This window comes from Canis aureus, chromosome 11 (genome assembly GCF_053574225.1).
Source record: "Canis aureus isolate CA01 chromosome 11, VMU_Caureus_v.1.0, whole genome shotgun sequence".
NCBI lineage: Eukaryota > Metazoa > Chordata > Mammalia > Carnivora > Canidae > Canis > Canis aureus.
Window position 1 is genome coordinate 36,118,907 of NC_135621.1, and position 19,899 is coordinate 36,138,805.

Consider the following 19,899-nt stretch of genomic DNA (forward strand, 5'->3'; position numbering starts at 1 on the left):
TTAACAAAAAAATCAGTTATATCTAAGGGCATCTGGCTGGCTCAGTCAGCAGAGCATGCAACTCTTGATCTCAAGGTTGTAAGTTTAAGCCCCATGTTGGGTGTGGAGTCTACTTAAAAAAAAACCACCAAAAAAAAATTGTTAAAAAAAATTGTTAAAACATATACATAAAAATATATATAAATCTATAAATACATATATATATAAATATATATACACATATAAATATATATACAAATATGTATAAAAGTCAATTATGTTTAGAAAGCCAGTATATGTGGCAGATAACATAGACTTGGAAGGTATGCAGACCTAGACTCAGTTACTACCAGTAAAATGTTAGGCAAGTGATGCCCTCTTTAAGCCTATTTCCTCATCTATTCCTCAGGTTATCTGTCTCTCTAAGTATGTACAAGTATGGGGTCTCGCACAAAGTATACTCAATGAATGGTAATCGTTATTATTAATATTACTTTAAATAAATAATTCATTCAACATGCACCAAATCCTTATGTACACTATATACATACACACACACGCATTTGCTTTTAAATCATATTTTTAACATCTTAAGAGTATAATTACCTCATACTTTAATTTCTTGATTTCACAACAAAGTGCAGCATAAACAGTGATGACCTTGTTCAAGACCTAGTTTGATGAGTACAAACATAAAATTAAAAAATCAGTTATAGAAGGTAACTAAAGCATTTAAAAAATAGATTTTTAGGTTTAGAAATCTATACCTTGTTTTCAGTCTTTATGAGTTCCAAAAGGGAAGACTGTTCATAAGGCAAAAGCTATAAAAACAAAGAGAAAGAATATTTCTCTATAATTTGAAAAAAATCATTGAAATTTTAAAGATACTAATTGAGTCTAGCTCTATTCTACTTAAACTTGTTGGACCCTGTATTTAGCACTAACATACACCAGATGGGGAGTGACTGCTAATGCATATAGGATTTCTATAGGAGTGCTGAAAATACTCTAAAATGGAGTCTGATGATGGCTGCACAATTCTGTGAATACACTAAAACCCAAAGAATTATATGATATGTAAATTTCAAGAGTGAGATCTGAATTTCAAGAAACAGTTATTAAAAAAAGTCAATATGTAACTCAAGACAGTGTCTAATACATGATAAACATTCAGTATATGTTAATTATTATTAAAGTGGTATCAAGCTATAGTTTCAAAGACCGAACAAGATAGAATGTTCTCAGAATGGAACAGAGCAGAAGTGACTTATTTTATACATTAAAAAAATTGCTCCCAAATGAAATTCTACTACTGAAACTAAATTACACTATATGTTAAATGGAATTTAAATAAATACTTTAAAAAAAAATCAAAAAAATAAATTATGCCCACATTAAGATCCCCTAAATGGCATAAGGGGAAATGATGGAAATCTTCTATATCTTCATCAGAATACAAGTGACATGTGTTTGAGAAAAATTCACTAAACAGAATATTGCAAATCTATGCATTTCACTATATGTAAAATAATCTCAATAAGGAACAAATAAAGAATGAATATTCTATTCCAACCCTTTCCATTTTCTTGATGAAAAATAAAGGCTATCTCAGAGGTGTGTGCCACTCATTAAAAAACGAAAAAAGGCACACACCTACATGGCTTAGAAATAAGGATATTAACAATTTGTCTCCAAGTTTCTTTTAGTTCTCTAGATTCCAAATAATAAAAATATACAGCTGACCTTTGAAAAACACAGGTTTGAATTGCGTGGGTCCACTTACATGCAGGTTTATTTTTTTTATAAATGTAGTACAGTGCTCTAAATGTATTTTCCTTATGATTTTCTTATAACATTTTATTTTCCCTAACTTATTATAAGAATATAGTACATAATACGTATACAAAATATGTGTTAATCAGCTGCTTATGTTATTGGTAAGGCTTCTGGTCAACAGCAGGCTATTAAGTTTAGGGTGGCCCTAAAGTTCTACGCAGATTTTCAACTGTGTGAGAAGTCAGCACTCGTAACTTACATATTATTCAAGGGCCAAATGTACATTCCACTTTTTAAGATTATGTTTTCAAGATATAGTATGTCCTGAAAATGTATACATAAATTAAAAATAAAACAAAATCAAACCTTTAATGCTATTGGATCAAGATTGAAATCCCAAACATCACCAATTGAATCATCCAATGCATCCTCAATTCTTCTCAATTGAGACGTATACTCCTCAAGAAATTTCCCATAATTCTTAAGTTGGACTTCAGCATGAATTTCTGAATTTAAATTTTAAAACAGTATGTAAGAAGTACAATTAACAAATTATAGGACATTTACTTCAAATAATTCCAAAAGTCACAGCAAAGTAGTTACTAAGCTTTTTAAAAGTATTATTTTGCAATGTCTGAACTTCTTGAAAATAAAGTTTCAAATTTAAACAATAATTCAGTTTTAATCCTTTCCAAATAAAATAATTTAAAAAGCTATAGATATTAGCCATATACAACTACAACACACTTAAACTATAACTTTATTTTTAAAAATTTACTTATTTGAGAGACAGAGAGTGAGCAAGAGAGAGAGAGAGAAAGTGCACAAGGAGGGTGAGGGGCAAAGAAAGAAACAGAATCCCCATTGAGCAGGGAGCCCAAGGTGGGGCTCGATCCCAGGACTCTGGGATTATGGCCAGAGCTGAAGGCAGACACCCAACCAACTGAGCCACCTAGATTCCCTGTAAACTAGAACTCTAAAATGCTATAAAAAGGTTATTGTCCCCATATACCCCGTAAGTTAGGGCTTTTAAACAACCTGAATAATGCCTTAGACAATTCAACATCTTGAGTCTTTTTTGCAAAAAGAAAAAAGGAATACCTGACTCAAGTATAAAAATGTGTGTTGTCATAGAAGCAAAACTTAATCATCATTCGTAAGTCTCTATGCTGTTGACTAGTGTCTAAAAATACATCTATTGTTTTTAAAACAGTTTTAGACTATTTTATCATAATGAATGTTATTTCTATAATGTCCAAAATTTACCAAGATATTTTAATTATCAAAATAGAGTTGGAAAAGCCAGTAAAGAACACTGAGTACAGAATACAATGCTAATATTTACAGAATCCACAGATTATATAGAGGACTCTAAGGAGTCACTGAAATAAACTGGACAATAAAAGTATGTCTAGTCATTAAAGTTAATAATTGAAAGGAAATATTCTACCATACACATTAAGAGTTCATTATTTATTCCAAAGGCAGCAAATCTGATTCAGTTTCTTTTATTGATCTGAATAACTATTCAACCGTGTTGTCTAAAAAAACTAAAATGTTTCTCTCCTTAAATTAACAATGCAAAGGAACTCTAAGATAAGTATGTCCTAAGGATAAAGACCCAGCTCCCCAATCTCCCTTATTTCGCAATTAATGCTCTGAATCAGCTGGATCCATGCAATCCATTAAGGTTCCTAGCTTTTCATATGAAAAGTGCATTAAGAACACTCAGGAGCTGAAGGTACCAATCTCTCTTATTAAATAGATTAATATCACTAAAGAGACAGATTATCAACTTGTATTAATCTTAGAATTTCACTAATATAATCATTTTGGTCTCTAACTTGTGCTGCATGGAACTTCATCCGGTACGGTTTTTTAACCTCGAACTTCAAAACGAAACTATTTAATTTTATGAAGTAAAAGTTGCTTTTAATTTTTGAGACCTTTCTAGGTGCAATGGAAGCTATAGGGCATCCCTAAAAAACACCACATATCGTAAATAAAAGGCATGGAAGAAGATAAACTGGCATTCTCTTATTATTGCCGTGTGAAGAGCGCCTTTTCGCTATCTTACACGTTGTAAGAATATGCAGGGGGAAGAAAACACTCAAACTTCCAAAAGTTGGTCGGAGGAAAAGTAGAAAAACAGGAAAGCGAAAACAGGAACCCGGACCTCTGCCCATTCTAGAACTGAACGCTCAGCACGGGTGGCGAAAGCCCCGAGAGGCCAGAGGCAGGGCCAGCGCGGTTCCCAGGGCTGTGGGCCTCCCCGGGCGCGCCCCGCCCGGCCCGGCGCTGCGGGCTGCGGGCTGCGGGCTGCGGGCTGCGGACAGCCGACGCCGCTGCCCCCGGGCACCGCGGCTCCTCCGCACAGCCGCCGCCCCGGACGCCGAGCGCCGCCTCGGCTGGCCTGACCCACCGCCACCGGGACCCCAGTCCCGAAAGTAACGCTCCAGGGCTCCTCCCTCCGCACCGCAAGGGGCTGCAAGTGTCCCGAAGCGGACCGCCGCGCAGCGACCGCGACGCAGAGCCCTCCCGCAGGAGCGCTGCCGGGGCGCACCCACCCGCAGCCCTCGCCCTGCCCTCCCTTACTCTGCGAGCCGTCGTCCACGCGGTCGAACTCCCAGTCTGGGGACAGAGTCTCCACCGCCATCCCCGCGCCGCCTCTCCCGGTCACAGCCCCAACCAGCCCGGCGGACCACGGCGGCCTCACCCCGGCGGCTGTCACGGCACGTGACTTCCGGCCTCGGCCCCGCCCCCGCGCGCGAGGGCAGGCCGGGCTGCGGGCCCCTGTGGGCCGCGGGGGCTGCTGGGAAAGCGAGTCGGCCCGGGTGGCCGGAGGCGGAGTCCTGCGGTGGCGACTGGCGCCTCGCCTCCCTTCAGCGCACGTCTCCAGCCACACGGATGCTTTTCACTTCACTCTGCTGCCTCCAGGTCATTTTTAATAGCTGGGGAGTTGTCCCATCAGTCTAGCCTGAACAGGGCAAACTTGAGGGGGCAGCGGCTTAACAGGAGGCGGTGGTCCCCGAGGGCGCCCGCGCCCGCCCTGTCACCGCCATCGGAGGTCCCGCGGCTGTCCAGCAAGTCCCGTGCCGATTGCTCTTGAGAATAAACCCGCGTGTGAGAGGCCGAGTTACTTTACGAACGCCCTACCTAGTGAGGGGTTTTTCTATTCTGCTGACCCTGCGCCGGGCGATCCTCCCCGTCCTCCTCTGAAAAAGGCCGGGAGGGAAGAAGCCGCGCTTTGTAGACGGGTCCCGAGGGGCTCCTAGCTGTTAACCGGCCCTCCCGCGAACGGGGGTCTGTGTTTCCCGGTAAGTCTACATGTATACAGGTATTGGCACAGTAACGGTCATTGCTGCATGGCTTTTAATGCACACTAACAGGAAATGGTCTTAATGTCCATCAATAGGGCATAATTCCATAAAGCTTAATACATCCATCTTATGAAATACGAGATAACTGTTTCTTAAAAATCAAATACATTTATAGAGACATAGGAAACTGAAAGAAAGCGGTTGCGGCGGGTGGGGGAGCACCTGCGTGACTTAAATAGTTGGGCAAGTGTCTTCAGCTCAGGGCATGATCCCAGGGTCCTGGGATCAAGCCCCACGTGGGCTCCCTGCTAAATGGGGAGTCTGCTTCTCCCTCTACCTCTACCTCTCCCCTGCTCAAGCTCCCTCTCTCTCTCAAATAAATAAATAAAATCTTAAAAAAGAAGAAGAAAGTGGTTGCGGAATAATGTGTATTTGTGGTTACATATGTACTCATGTAAATGTGTTTGTGCATATGTGCATGTAAATGCGGAGAAAGAGAACTCAAATCGCACCAAACCGGATATTAGTCACCTGGAAAAGAATATGTGTTGGCGATTAAAAAGTGGATTTTCACCTTTTTTTATGTCCCTTTGTGCATTTTTTAATTATTAACAATGAGATCTTATTGAAGTCCTCCATAATCTTTTTTTTTTTTTTAAGATTTTATTTATTTATTCATGAGAGACACACACAGAGAGAGAGAGGCAGAGACACAGGCAGAGGAAGAAGCAGGCTCCATGCAGGGAGCCTGACGCAGGACTCGATCCTAGGTCTCCAGGATCAGGCCCTGGGCTGAAGGCCGCGCTAAACCGCTGAGCCACCCGGGCTGCCCAGTCCTCCATAAGCTTAAAAGGAACCAAAAATAACTAAATTAATCAAAGCAGGTAAAAGGTCTTTAGAAGAGCAGTCCCTGAGACCTATGGATCTACAGTAGGTCAAATATGAGTGCCCACTAGGTGCCAGGCACCATGTTAGATAGACAAACTATTATGGGGGAAAAAAACAGACAAGAAAGGTGGACCCCGCCCTAATGATGCTTGCAGTCTAAGTAGGCATTTCAGAAAGGAAAAAAACAAACTTGAAAATAACAGTAACACAGTGGCTAACAATTAATTACAGTGATTAATACACTTTTTCCCTTTACTTTGTGAGTAAATATGATTGTGAGTTCAACTTACTGTACTCTTCACATTTGTATTAATCACTGTAATTAATCTCCCAGTAGCTCATTGTGATATAGTGAAATTATAGGTAGGAGCAATTTGAGTATGCAAATGCACTATTCTATTAAAGTTAATAAATCAGTGGCAAGAGGCAGTGTCATACTATAATAAGCAGAGTGTCTATAGCCGAATTCTGTAGGTCCAAATCATAGCTCTGTCACTTACTAGCCTTGTGATTTGGGGCCAGATAATTTAACCTCAGCCTCAATTTCCTCAGTTTTAAAATAGGAATGATAGGGACGCCTGGATGGCTCAGTGGTTGAGTGTCTGCCTCCAGCTCAGAGTGTGATCTCAGAGTCCCGGGATTGAGTTCCGCATCGGGCTCCCTGCACGGAGCCTGCTTTTCCTTCTTCTGCCTATGTCTCTGCCTCTCTCTCTCTCTCTGTGTCTCTCGTGAATCAATAAATGAAGTCTTTTTTAAAAAATAATTTAAAAAAATAAAATGGGAATGATAATAGTAAACACATCATGGGATTGTCTTGAGGACTATTATATTTTATACATGTAAGAGGCAACAATGCCAACCACATACAATAGAAGTGTTTGCTATTTGAATCATTGTCACTTAATTTTTTAAAGAAATCTTAGGGATTGCCTGTCTTGATCTTATGTATCTTTAAATCAAATTCCAAGTCCTAGATTCAAATTTTGTTAGAGAATTAAAAGTTGGATGTGAAATACAAAGCACATTCACTATAAACTGAAATGTGCTTTCTGAAAGTTATTTATGACAGCAGAAGTCCTATATTTTTCAGGCCTAGACTACAGAAGGCAAATGATCATTTTGAGGAATTAAATATCCTTCTTTCTACTTTTCTTCATTCTTAATAATACTGTCTAAAAGTTGAGCTTGGAAATAGAAGGGGAAATTTTTTATATAGATAGCATTGTACTATTTTGAGAACTTCAAAGAACTTATACAGCTGCCCGGAGAACATGCTTGCAGGAGTTCTTGCCTTTAACACTTATATTCACAACTTAAGTATCAGTTTATTCCATACCAAAATACTTTTTATATATTATAGAGCTAAGGTTTTGGTGAATGAACATGTTTTCTAATATACATTTAAAGTATGTTTCCAATAATAGAAATTATGGTAATAGCTCACTAAGACCTTTTACTTAATTCATCACAAAGCCCTATGTGTACCTGTCAAAAAGATTCCTAATGCGTTAATTCATGTATTTCTTTTTTTAAAAGTTTTTATTTATGATAGTCACACAGAGAGAGAGAGAGAGGCAGAGACACAGGCAGAGGGAGAAGCAGGCTCCATGCACCGGGAGCCCAACGTGGGATTCAATCCCGGGTCTCCAGGATCGCGCCCTGGGCCAAAGGCAGGCGCCAAACCACTGCACCACCCAGGGATCCCCATGTAGTTCTTTACAAAAGAACCTCCCACCTGGACAATTACTATAAACCTGTGATAGAGCTTCTCTTTCCATTGTCCGCACTGTTCTCCAAGTGAAATTTCTCAAAAGCTATCTGATCAGGTTATAGCCCACTTTAAAATCCTTCAGTGGATTCCTGTTACTCTTGGTTTGAAGTTTTCACTTCATAGAATGGAACACAAGGCCTTTTTCAATCTTCCCGTTGATTACTCTCTAAATTTTCTGACTCTTCTACTCCCTAATCTCCACCCACTTTGCTCTGCTGGGATGCCAAATCATTTGCAGTCTCTCAAACAGGTCCTGCTGACTCCAGTTTATGTAAAGGCCTTCAGATGCTTCCTGGCATGTTATAAATGCAAAATAAGTGCTGCTATTATCTTTACTATCACTCCTGATCCCTGCTTTACTCTCCCCCCACCAAATTGTTCCAAATTTCCACTCCATCTCATTGTCCAGAACTTAATGATATGGCCACCCCTGACCTACAGGAGAGCCTGGGAAAGGCAATCTTTGAATCGAATGGCCATGCATGCAATTGTTTTTTAGGAGTGCCTGGGTGGCTCACTTGGTTGAGTGTCTGACTCTTGGTTTCAGCTCAGATCATAATCTAGAATTATGAGATGAAGTCCCACATTAGCCTCCATGCTGGGCATGGAACCTGCTTAGAATTCTCTCTCTCTCTCTCTCTCTCTCTCTCTCTCTCCCTCCCTCCCCTCCCCCCACTCCTTGCTCTCTCGAAAAAAAAAATTGGTTTTATTAGAGAGAAAGGAATAATGTATCTTGGGAAGCCATTAGTTTCTGATGTAAAAGTTAATGTCTGAACTGAATTTTGATAATATCACCACTCCCTTGTTTAAAAATACTGTCAATGGCTTACAGGTGTGCTTACAATAAAATATAGCATCTATGGGAAAAGCCTAACCTTTCTTTTTTGCTTATTATGATCTAACCATATTGGCATTTTAGCTCCTCCAACAAACCAAGTTCTTCTCCAAATGAAGTCCTTCACAAATACTATGCCCACTTTATGCCTGGAAAGTTCCACCCTCGTTGGCTATCTACCACTTATCTTTCATATCTCAGATTAAATGTCACTTCCTTAGGACATTCCTGACTACACAATCCTCAGTAGGTACCTTTTGTATTCAGAATATATACCTTTCCTTCATTGCTTTTATGAAAATTTTTACCATTTAATTATTTGGAGTTTACTTGTTTAAGGCCTATTTCTCCCACTAGACTGTAAGTTCTATGAGCATCCAACCCATGTCTCTTTGATACAGTTCATTATATCAGTGCTTGGAACACAGATGATAAATATATTTGTTAAAAGAACAAGCTAACAATCGTTATTTTTTCCATTGCTCTGTGATAAATATTCATTTTGCAGGACAAGTATTTCCTTTTAGTTCTTCAGTGGTTGGCATTATTTATTAAAGAAACTATAAGCGTAAAAAGTTTAATAAAATATTATATATATGTATTTCTATGTAAGTCATTTTAAAAGCATACCTTAGGAAAATCTTATGATTAACATATTAAAGTAATTGACAAGAATACATCTAGAAATGGACAAGCAGAAAGTAGTCAAGTAAACCTACCTGCAGTTAAAAACTAAGAAAAGTAGACAATATAGAGTAGAAACTTTAAAAGAAATGAAAGACAATAAAATCAGACAGAAAAGCACATGGAAATTACTCAGAATTCTGAATTTACTCAGAATTTGTTTGTAAGAGTTATGAGTTCATGGCTTTCTTCCTGACAGTGTCCCTCACCCCTTTAAGTCAAGCAGTGAAACCCGGTCTTACCAGCTCATGGTGGAAACACACTAAGTTCAGGTTTGTTGGAAGAGAAACTGGAAATTTGGAGGAGCATCCTAAAGCAAGGGGCCCACAAAGGGGATGAAATCCAAAACCTAAGTGTAAACATTGCCCAAATCCCTGGCTAACCACCAAACTATATAGAGGGAGCCTGCTGAAATCACAGTCAAGAGTCCCTAAAAACACCTACACTGGGTGAGAGGGGTGCTTGCTGCCCTTTGATGCATATATTTCCCAACAGATGTGCACCTCAGGTAGGAAAAAGCTGAAGTCCTATGGGTTCAAGATAGCAGAAAATGGAGATGGTTGGGCTAGCAGAGCAGCTTGAAATTTAGAAAGGAAAACTGATAATCAAGGGAACTTACGGAGGTGAACCCCAAAATCCGAGCAAAAACACTGGCCAAACCATTGTCTACATGAATTGAACAGAAATATAAGTTGCTTCCCTCTGCAGGGTTTGAGTCCAAGCAAATTCACTGCTTTCTAAACAAAAACCCCTGGGATACCTGGGTGGTGCAGTGGGTTAAGCTCCTGACTCTTGGTTTCAGCTCAGGTCCTGATCTCAGGGTCATGGGATGGAGCCCTGGGTGAGATTCTTTTTTTTTTTTATTTTTATTTATTTATGATAGTCACACAGAGAGAGAGAGAGAGGCAGAGACACACAGGCAGAGGGAGAAGCAGGCTCCGTGGGACTCGATCCCCGGTCCCCAGGATCGCGCCCTGGGCCAAAGGCAGGCGCCAAACCGCTGCGCCACCCAGGGATTCCCCCCCCACCAAGTGAGATTCTGCTCAGCGTGGAATCTGCTGGAGATTCTGTCTCCCTCTCCCTCTGCCCCTCCCACTCATTCTCTCTCTCTCTCAAATAAATAAATAAATCTTTAAAAAATAATAAATAAACAAGTAAATCAAAACTCCAATAGTTTTCTTAAGAATGTAACAGAATCCAGAATGTCTGTGAATTAGCTTTTTTCATCCTTTTTTTTGGGGGGGGGTGAACAATAAAATTTAATTAACCAAAATCTGACAGAATAGAAAGAAAAAATAGATATAATTATATAGCTGAAAATTTTATTTATTTTTAAAGATTTTACTTATGTGTGTGTGAGAGAGAGAATACAATCAGGAAGGGGCAGAGGGAGAAGGAGAAGCAGGCTTGCTGTGACATGAGGCTCCATCCCAGGATCCTGGGATCATGAACTGAGTCTAAGGCAGAGACTGAATTGACTGAGCCACCCAGCCGCCCCTTTGGTTGGAAATGTTAATACTTCTCTCAGTATTATGACGAATAGAATATAGGAGAATAAAGAATTGAACAATACTCTCAACCAACTTGTCTTAAATGGTACTTATAAACATTCTACACAACAACAGCAAAATAGACATCTTTTTTCAAGTATACAAGGAATACTAAGCAAGGTAGGCCATATGCTAGCCATAAAAAAAATCTCAGTGCATTTTAATGGACTGAAATGTGATGGTTAGATTCTCTGACTGCAATAGAATTATATGGAAATTAGTAACAGAAGAATCTTAAAATCCCTAGAAAATCCCTAAACTTGAGTACAAATCTCTAGGGCATTGTGTAGAGTGAAGAAAATCTACAAAGTTATATACTATGTGATTTCATTTATTTGGCAATCTTGAAAAGATAAAAACCACGGTGACAGAGAACAGAGCAGAGATTCTCAGGATGGAAATGGGTAGTTGGTTAGCCATGACTGCAAAGAGACAGGGCAGTTCTGGGGTGGGAAATGGAAAGGTTCTGTATCCTAATGTCAGTGTTACTTACATGAGTCTATACATAGGTTAAAACTCATAGAACCGTACAGAAAAAATGAAATCAATTTTACCACATGTTAATTTTAAAACATGTAGTAGTGGCATTGACCTTTGTGTGCATTCGGTTTCAAGATTCAAAAACAAATCTTGGATTCTGGTTCTTTTCTATCTCTTCTGTAATTTTTGCTACACTCTTTAGGTTCCATCTGGCAGCCTTGGTAGCCTCAGGTTCACATCTCAATACCAAAAGTGTTTTTAAAAAAAGGGTACACTTGGGCACCTGGGTGGCTCAATCGGTGAAACCTCTGCCTCCAACTCAGGTCATGATCTCAGGGCCTGGGATCAAACCCTGCATTGAGCTCCCTGCTCAACTGGGGGTCTGCTTCTCCCTCCTCCCTGCTCATTCTCTCTCTCTCTTTGTCTCTCTCTCTTTCTCCTCTTAAATAGATAAATAAAAATCTTTTTTAAAAAAAGGAGGGGGTACACTTAACATAGCTCAAACAGAAATCCGAGAATTAGGTCTTGCTGGCCTTCCTTAGCCTTACTAGGATCTTGTGCACAATTTGAACCAATCATTGGGTGGATTTAAAAAAAATCATCCTTTCTGAATCTTTATACTTTATGGCTCTCTTATAAGAATTTTGTTTTTTAAACAATCTGACAATCTTTGTCTTTTAATTAAAGTGTTCAGTCCATTTTCATTTACTGCAATTATTTAGGCTTAAATCTAACATTTTACTAATTTCCTTCTATTTATTCCCAGTTATTCTGTGTTTCTTTCTCTCACCTTTCTTGCCTACTTTTCAATAGATTAAAAAAAATCATTCTACATATTACCTTGATAATTTTACATTTTGTTAACTTGGTAGTTATATATTATCACTACACATAGTTATTGGGGTTTTCTATATATAATATAATTTCATCTGCAAATAGTGAGTTTTATTTCTTCCTTACCAGTTTGGATGACTTTTATTTTTTCTTCTTCTCTGATTACTGTACATTGGACTTCCAGCAGTATGTTGAATGAAAGTGAGCAAAAGTGATGAGAATGGACATCCTTGTCCTATTACTTATCTTAGAGGAAAAGCTTACAATTTTTCATCATTGAGTATAATGTTAGCTGTGGACTTTTTCACATATGGCCTTTATTTTTTTTATTTTATTTTTTATTTATGATAGGCACACAGTGAGAGAGAGAGAAGCAGAGACACAGGCAGAGGGAGAAGCAGGCTCCATGCACCGAGAGCCTGATGTGGGATTCGATCCTGGGTCTCCAAGATCACGCCCTGGGCCAAAGGCAGGCGCTAAACTGCTGTGCCACCCAGGGATCCTGGCCTTTATTATATTGAGGTATATTCCCTCTAAACCCGTGTTGCTTAAAGTTTTTATCATGTATGGGTGCTGTATTTTTCAAATGCTTTGTATCTATTGAGATGATCATACGGTTTTTATCCTTCCCCCCCGTTAATGTGATGTATCACATTAATTGATTTGCAAATATTGAACCATCCTTGAGTCCCTCGAATAAATCCCACTTAATTATGGTGAATAATTTTGTTTTAACATAGCATTGAATTTGGTTTGCTAATATTTTGTTGATAATTTTTGGATCTATGATCCTCAGGGATATTGGCCTATAATTTCCTTTTTTGTCATGTCTCTGTATGGTTTGGATACCAGGGTAATGCTGGGCTCATAGAATGAATTTGGAAATTTTCCTTCTTCAGATTCTCTCAAATTTTTGTTTGAGAGACATAAAAATGACTTTATTTCATCTTCATTTTTGCTGAGTATAGAAGTCTAGGTTGACAGGGCTTTTCTCTTTGTCAAACTAATTGCCTTTGATCTAACCACTGGTTATTAAGAGATCTATATCTTTAACTCTTACAAAAGAAAATTTTAGATATCATTAATATTCCACTGTATGTGGGTAGACATAAACTCTACATTTCCTGAGGTTGGGAGCTAGGGGATATAACTATGGAGCCCCAATTCAGAAAAAAACCACACTCCTTTCCCACCTCTCCCAGTATACACAGTTTACAAGTAAAATTATAATTAGTATTTGGAAGTTTAAAAGAAGCCAGAAGTCACAAAATGCAGTCAGGGAAATGGGTTGAATTGACAAAGGGCAATTCCCAGAGCAAAACAATGTTTGCTGAATTCTCCAACCTTTAAGGATTTTTTTCCTCTCTCCTTCTTAAACACATTCATTCATTCATTTATTCATTCTGTCTTTCAACAAGTACTTTTTGAAATCTGCTTAGTGTTAGATATTGTAAATCCCGATAAATCAGACATAGATTTAGCCTGCAAGGAGCTTCCAGTGGAGCAGAGGAAAGATACACAAACACCAATAACAGAATGAGATGTCAGAAGAGACACTTGGACAAAAATCTTTCCCAATTCAGAGGAGTGAAGGATTACTTTGGGGGAATAAGGGAGTTAAGGGAGGAAAGAATCAGGAAAAATACCTTCAGGAGGCAGCATTTGACCTGTACCTCTATTTTTTTTTAAGATTTTATTTATTTATTCATGAGAGGGACCAGGAGAGACAGAGGCAGAGGGAGAAGCAGGCTCCATGCAGGGAGCCCGATTTGGGACCCAATCCCAGGACCCTGGAATCACACCCTGAGCCGAAGGCAGGCGTCCCATGAGCTGTACCTTTAAGAAAAGAAGGAATTTGGCCATGCCCGGATGGTGACAAGTGACAGATGATAAGCTTTTCTGGGAAGCATTGTCTCGGAAAGAAAGAATCAGCAGGTACCAGAGAGGCTAAATTACACAAAGGAGCAGCAAGAAAATAAGAGAAAATCCCAAACCACAGATGGCCTTGAATGCCAGGCTAAGGAGTTCTGTTTGGAACAGGTGGTTAGGTAGAGCATATCTGAGCATTCCTTCTAGAGAGATGAGAGAGAAGTGTGGGTATCTACTTGACTATCATCTCTTGGGGTCTAGCTCTGTGCCAGGCCCTTTGCCACGTGCTTCATACACACTCTCTCTTTAAATCCTCGTATCAGTTTACAAGACGGGTATCAGGATCCTACACAGCCAGGTGTCTCCACCTCTTGTCTTTCCTCTCTTTGCCTCCTCAGGACAGTGTTATGGCCATGACTTGAAATGTCAGATGGGCCATTTATAAAGCAAATCCCTGTCTACCTCACAGGGTCTGAGTAACCCGTAGAAGATCCCGCAGCGGGAAAGCAAGTACGGGGCCGAGACTGGCAGCCGGCCCCGCCCGCTGGGTATCCGCGTGGCACCCCAGCCGGGGCCCCGCCCGGTCGCAGCGGATTGGCCCCCGAGCCCCGCCAGCTGAGGGAGCGGGGCGGAGCGGGGCGGGGCGGGCCGAGGGGGCGGGTCCCGGGACTAGCGGTCCCCGCGAGCGGCGAGCGCGGCGGCCCCGGCGCTGGGAGGTGGCAGGCCGCGCCCCGGCTGAGCCTCCGCTGCGGTGCGGTGCGGCCCGGCCGCGCGTCCCTTCCGGCATGCTGTGGCGCGGCAGCCAGGCGCTCCGGCGCTTCTCCACCGGCCGGGTGAGTCTGGCCTGGGCGGGCGTCCTTGGCTCTCACCCGGGACTGTGTTCCAGACCCTGGGGCGGGAGAGCCGGGCGGCGCAGCTACTGGGTGGGCAGCGATACTGGACTTCGCTGAAAGCCAGGGCAGCATTTTTAAAACTGAAAGACTGCAGAGAAGGATCCGGAGAGAGCCTCGGGTATGTCAGGCGAGGCATTGTCTTGTCCTAGGACGGGTCTGGGGATGCGGCTTTTGAACATCCACCCCACTGGCTGGGATTGACAGGGTGGGAACAGTCGCTTGGCAAGGGGGGCAGAGCCAGCTAGCTTCCTTTCCTTTTTGCATTTCCGTCATGAACTCCTTGGTCATGAGATGGAGCCGGAGTACAGGACCGAGACCATCTCTGGCGGAGAGTAGTATTCAAGGCAGCGAGGGCCTCCTGGGCAGCCCCGGAGGTCTGAGCGCTCCCGGGTGGCATTCAGGGCGCGTTCAGTAATGGCCCTCGGCGCTGGTGGCTGCAAGCGAGCCCATTCTTCCTGAGCTGCAGGCGGGGGGCAGGAGTGCTAGGATTCCCAGGCGCTGCAGAAGCAACCACCCTGGAACATTGTTAATCGTAGCGCAAGAACCGAGCTGTGGCGGAGGCCCGCGCCTTGGAATTGCGTCAGCTCCTCCAGAAATGGAAAAGAGAGCGGACACGTTGCATGTGGCCCCGGGAGAGATGCCTCCCTGCATCTAGGCAGATTCAAAGCTGTTTAGGGGAAAAACAAAAACAAAAACAATTCATCTCATGTACATTATCTCTTTTATAGGAAGTGAATGCATCCCGGGCTGTGAAGGAATTTGCTTTTCCATTCTTCTTCTTTGCAAAAGCCTTATGTTCATATATCCAGATGTAAAAAACTTGAAAGCAGAGAAAAGTGTTGAATAGCACCAAAGAGAAACCGATCAGTGCATAGGTGGAAAAGCTTTTGTTTCCCAGACAACCCCAAATAATGAGGACTCTCTTTACCCCCATCCAATCCTAGTTATTTGGGGAGGATTCACCTTTTAAAAATAAATAAATAAGGAAAAGAGACCTGTTCTTGAAGAGCTTTTGCTTGCTCTAGACTCCTCCTCCTTAGCTTTCTCTCCCTACGTGGCACCTGGGAATCTGGGTAGGATGGTAGAGAGAGCAAGGGCTTGTGCTTGCCTGTTTTATCAGTCTCCTCTGACAACACCTTTCATTGAAATTGTCTTTTTTGGAAAGCAGAAGGGAGTCTTAAAGAATGCAAAGATTACAGTAGTGAGACTTACATAAGATTTCAGTAATGAAAGTTGAACATTCCAGGTGGCAAATGACAGAGACAAAAACATGCATGTGAGGAAGCACCAAGCATGGTCGGGGTCAGGGGTCAGGGATCTGAGTCTGACTGTACCCAGGAGTACATGTGGAAGAGCTGTGACATTTGGCTGGGAAGAAGACAGGTTTTTCCATGGCCAAAAGGAAGACAGGGAAGACAAGTGGAATGTTTGGGATATTTTACTCCATAGAAAATGAGGATCCATCCTTTGGACAATGTTCTATAAGAATTGTTCAAAATCCAACATGGCTGGTGGGAGCATAAAATGGTATAGCCACTTTGGAAAACTGGCCATTTTTTATAAAGTTAAACATATAGCTATGATATGACCCAGCAATTGCATTCCTAGGTAATTACCCAAATACCTATTTATGAATGTTTACAGAGGCTTTATTCATTTATCAGCAAAAACAACAAACAAATTGTCCTTCATCTGGTGACAGGATCAACAGTGGATAAATCCATCCATACAAGGGAATCCTACTCAGGAACAAAAGGGGAATGAACACTAATATGCACAACCGCATATGGATGAAACTCAAATACAGATGCTGAGTGTAAAACACAGACTCAAAGGGCTATGTATTATGTGATTCTAATTATAGCACATTTTGGAAAGAGTAAAACTATAATGATGATCTGTAGTCATCAGGGGCTGGAGATAGAGGAAGAATTGACTACAAGAGACTGTCTCTCAAAGGACACAAAGAAATTCTCAGGGATGATGAATTGTTCTTTATGTTGATTGTAGCAGTGGTAGGGTAACTCCGTGCCTGTCAAACTTATAGAACTATATATGCTGAAAGGGTGTATTTTACTGCATATAAATTATACCTTCATCTTTATTTTTTAAAGATTTTATTTATTTAATCATGAAAGACAGAGAGAGAGTGAAAGAGAGAGGCAGAGACACAGGCAGTGAGAGAAGCAGGCTCCACTTAGGGAGCCTGATGTGGGACTCGATCTCAGGACTCCAGAATCACGCCCCTGGGCTGAAGGCAGGCGTTCAACCGCTGAGCCACCCAGGCGTCCCTACCTTCATCTTTAAAAAGGAAAAAAAAAAAAAAAAATCACACAGTGCTTCTGAGTTTGGTATTAAAGCAGAATGAAAAAAAAAGAAAAAACTTCTTAGGACCTAGCAAAATCCAATGGGAAAACTAGTTTATAACACTTCCTGATAGCAATTTTTCCATTCCCTGTCTTAAAGAAATGGACTTAGAAATATTTAACGATGACTTAATGATATGGCTGGATCTTTTTAATTGCTGCAACTATAGATAGGAATAAAACCCTTTGTCTGTTAGTTATTATTATGCACCTCCAGTATCCTGCCTGGTTCATTGCATCTTATTTCTCCCCATGGCAGGGGGTTATTTGGTCTTCATATTTATTTGGCACTCTGTTATTTGGCTTCCTCTGCCAGTGTCTGGGACAAGTCAGGTTGCTGGTTCTGAGTTCATAGCCTGGTTCCAGAACTTGAGGTTACCTTCTGATCCAGTTCAAGAGTTTGGGCCCTTCCTTGCTTCTTGGAGCCAAGTACTGGCTTTATACCCTAACTCTAGAAAACAGGTCCTTGTTTCTGAATTACCTGACCCCCTGCTATGGTGTCTAGTTTGTTTTTAGGACCTTCAAATTCAACTTCAAACCATACTTACTTGTGTATTATGTCCTGAGCATTTGTTCTAAATCCTGAGGATATGATTAATAAATAATAATAATAATAAATAGCATTGATACAGCACTTAGTATGCACCAGACACTGATGGAAATGCTTCACACATATGCTCACTTAATCTCCTTAACGTTTCAGTGAGATAGGAACTATTATTATGCCCATTGTACAGATAAAGTAACTGAGACCCAGAGAAGTTAAATAACTTTTTTAGAGTATCACAGCCAGAAAGGATAAAACAGTAAACAAGAAACAAACAGTCCCTGCTTTCAAAAAAGCCCAGATTGATGGGACAAATGATTTAACTTGTAGTTAAGGATAATAATAGACAATATACCAAAAAGGAAATACAAATGGTCAATAAAGCTGAGTGAAGTAAGTCAATCGGAGAAGGACAAACATTATATGTTCTCATTCATTTGGGGAATATAAATAATAGTGAAAGGGAATATAAGGGAAGGGAGAAGAAATGTGTGGGAAATATCAGAAAGGGAGACAGAACGTAAAGACTGCTAACTCTGGGAAACAAACTAGGGGTGGTGGAAGGGGAGGACGGCGGGGGGTGGGAGTGAATGGGTGACGGGCACTGGGGGTTATTCTGTATGTTGGTAAATTGAACACCAAAAAAAAATAAATTAAAAAAAACAAAAAACAAAAAACAAATGGTCAATAAAATATTAAAAGACACTCAATCAAACTAATAATCAGGGAAATGCAAGTTAGAACAAGATATAATATTTCACTCTTCACTGAGCATGGAGTTCCATATGGGGCTCAATGCCATGACCCTAAGATCATGACCTGAGCCGAAATCTAGAGTTGGACACCTAACCAACTGTGCCCATCAGGAGAGCCTAACATTTAAGTTTTAAAAATGATTGTGCAATTTCACTTATAGATACTGACAAAAGCACTTCCACCTTGGCACAAGAAGCATGTACAAGAATCCACTGCCATGGTACTTTTAATAATGATAAATTGAAAGCCAAACTTTTCCTCAATAGGGAAATGAACAAATAAACTGAGACATAGCTACACTATGGAATGCTGTGCACCAATTTTTTTTCTAAAGATTTTATTTATTTATTCATGAGAGACGCAGAGACATAGCCAGAGGGAGAAGAGAAGCAGGTTCCTCACAAGGAGCCTGATGTGGGACTCGATCCCTGGACCGGGATCACCAAAGGCAGATGCTCAACCGCTGAGCCACCCGGGCATCCCTGTGCACCAATTTTAAAGTATAAGTTATATGTACTAACAAAAGAAGTTATGGAACCTTACATATAATATGATTTAATTTGCATTACTTTTAAAAACAAAAAATATTTTTATTATTATAAAATGTGTTTATTTCCATATAGGTAAATGCCTAAAAAAGGTCTGTAGGCTGCACAGCAAACCATGCAATGATTATTTCTTCGGTAGAGAAGGAGAAGAAATTGGGATTTGGAGTGGTGGTCAAAACGGACTCCAGTCTTATCTGTGGTTGTTTCATTTTTAACAAGGAGAATATATAGATATATATATAATGTATAATTTAATATAATGTATAATTTAAAATTAATTTAAAAATTCTGGGATGCCTGGGTGGCTCAAGTGGTTGAGCATCTGAGTTCTAGGATCGAGTCCCACATCGGGCTCCATGCATGGAGCCTACTTCTTCCTCTGCCTATGTCTCTGCCTCTCCCTCTCTGTGTGTCTCAAATAAATAAATAAAATCTTTTTAAAAAATAAAAATAAATAAAATTAATTTAGAAATTCTATGCAATGAGAATATATTACAGGTAAATGCTATGCACTGAAGTCCTGCCCTTCTGGCAGAGACTGGAGTCCATCCCTGGATCTAGTCCTCTGGAATCTCCCTACCTTTACTCAATTTTTGACATGTTCTTTGGTCACCAGCTGCACTCAATCTTTAGGTGCAAACCATCCCCCTCCGACCTCACCTGCTAGTAGATCCTGTGTTGACATTGTTATTTTTTTTTTAAGATTTTATTTATTAGAGACAGAGAGAGATAGAGAGAGAGAGAGAGGCAGAGTCACAGGCAGAGGGAGAAGCAGGCTCCATGCAGGGAGCCCGACGTGGGAC

At 40.7% G+C, this 19,899-nt stretch overlaps 2 protein-coding genes and 1 long non-coding RNA gene across 3 annotated transcripts in view; 2 read left to right on the top strand and 1 right to left on the bottom strand.

Annotated features, from left to right (window-relative positions):
• Positions 1 to 4,510, bottom strand: part of WASHC4 (WASH complex subunit 4) — a 53,925-nt gene extending 49,415 nt beyond the window's left edge. The window contains exons 1-4 of the mRNA XM_077914789.1: positions 4,351 to 4,510; positions 2,122 to 2,261; positions 747 to 800; positions 586 to 651 (exon numbers count right to left, since the gene is read on the bottom strand). Coding sequence (XP_077770915.1) covers positions 586 to 651; positions 747 to 800; positions 2,122 to 2,261; positions 4,351 to 4,411 — 321 coding nt within the window. The 5' untranslated portion in view covers positions 4,412 to 4,510. The remainder of the gene's footprint in view (positions 1 to 585; positions 652 to 746; positions 801 to 2,121; positions 2,262 to 4,350) is intronic.
• A 21-nt stretch (positions 4,511 to 4,531) lies between these two features.
• LOC144323873 (uncharacterized) lies at positions 4,532 to 12,841 on the top strand. Its single transcript, XR_013389229.1, has 2 exons — positions 4,532 to 5,072; positions 12,469 to 12,841. It is a non-coding gene; the product is annotated as an uncharacterized LOC144323873 (long non-coding RNA).
• Positions 12,842 to 14,661: 1,820 nt separating this feature from the next.
• ALDH1L2 (aldehyde dehydrogenase 1 family member L2) overlaps positions 14,662 to 19,899 on the top strand; it is a 55,594-nt gene continuing 50,356 nt past the window's right edge. Inside the window, exon 1 of the mRNA XM_077914790.1 lies at positions 14,662 to 14,819. Within this exon, the coding sequence (XP_077770916.1) occupies positions 14,772 to 14,819 (48 nt within the window). The 5' untranslated portion in view covers positions 14,662 to 14,771. The remainder of the gene's footprint in view (positions 14,820 to 19,899) is intronic.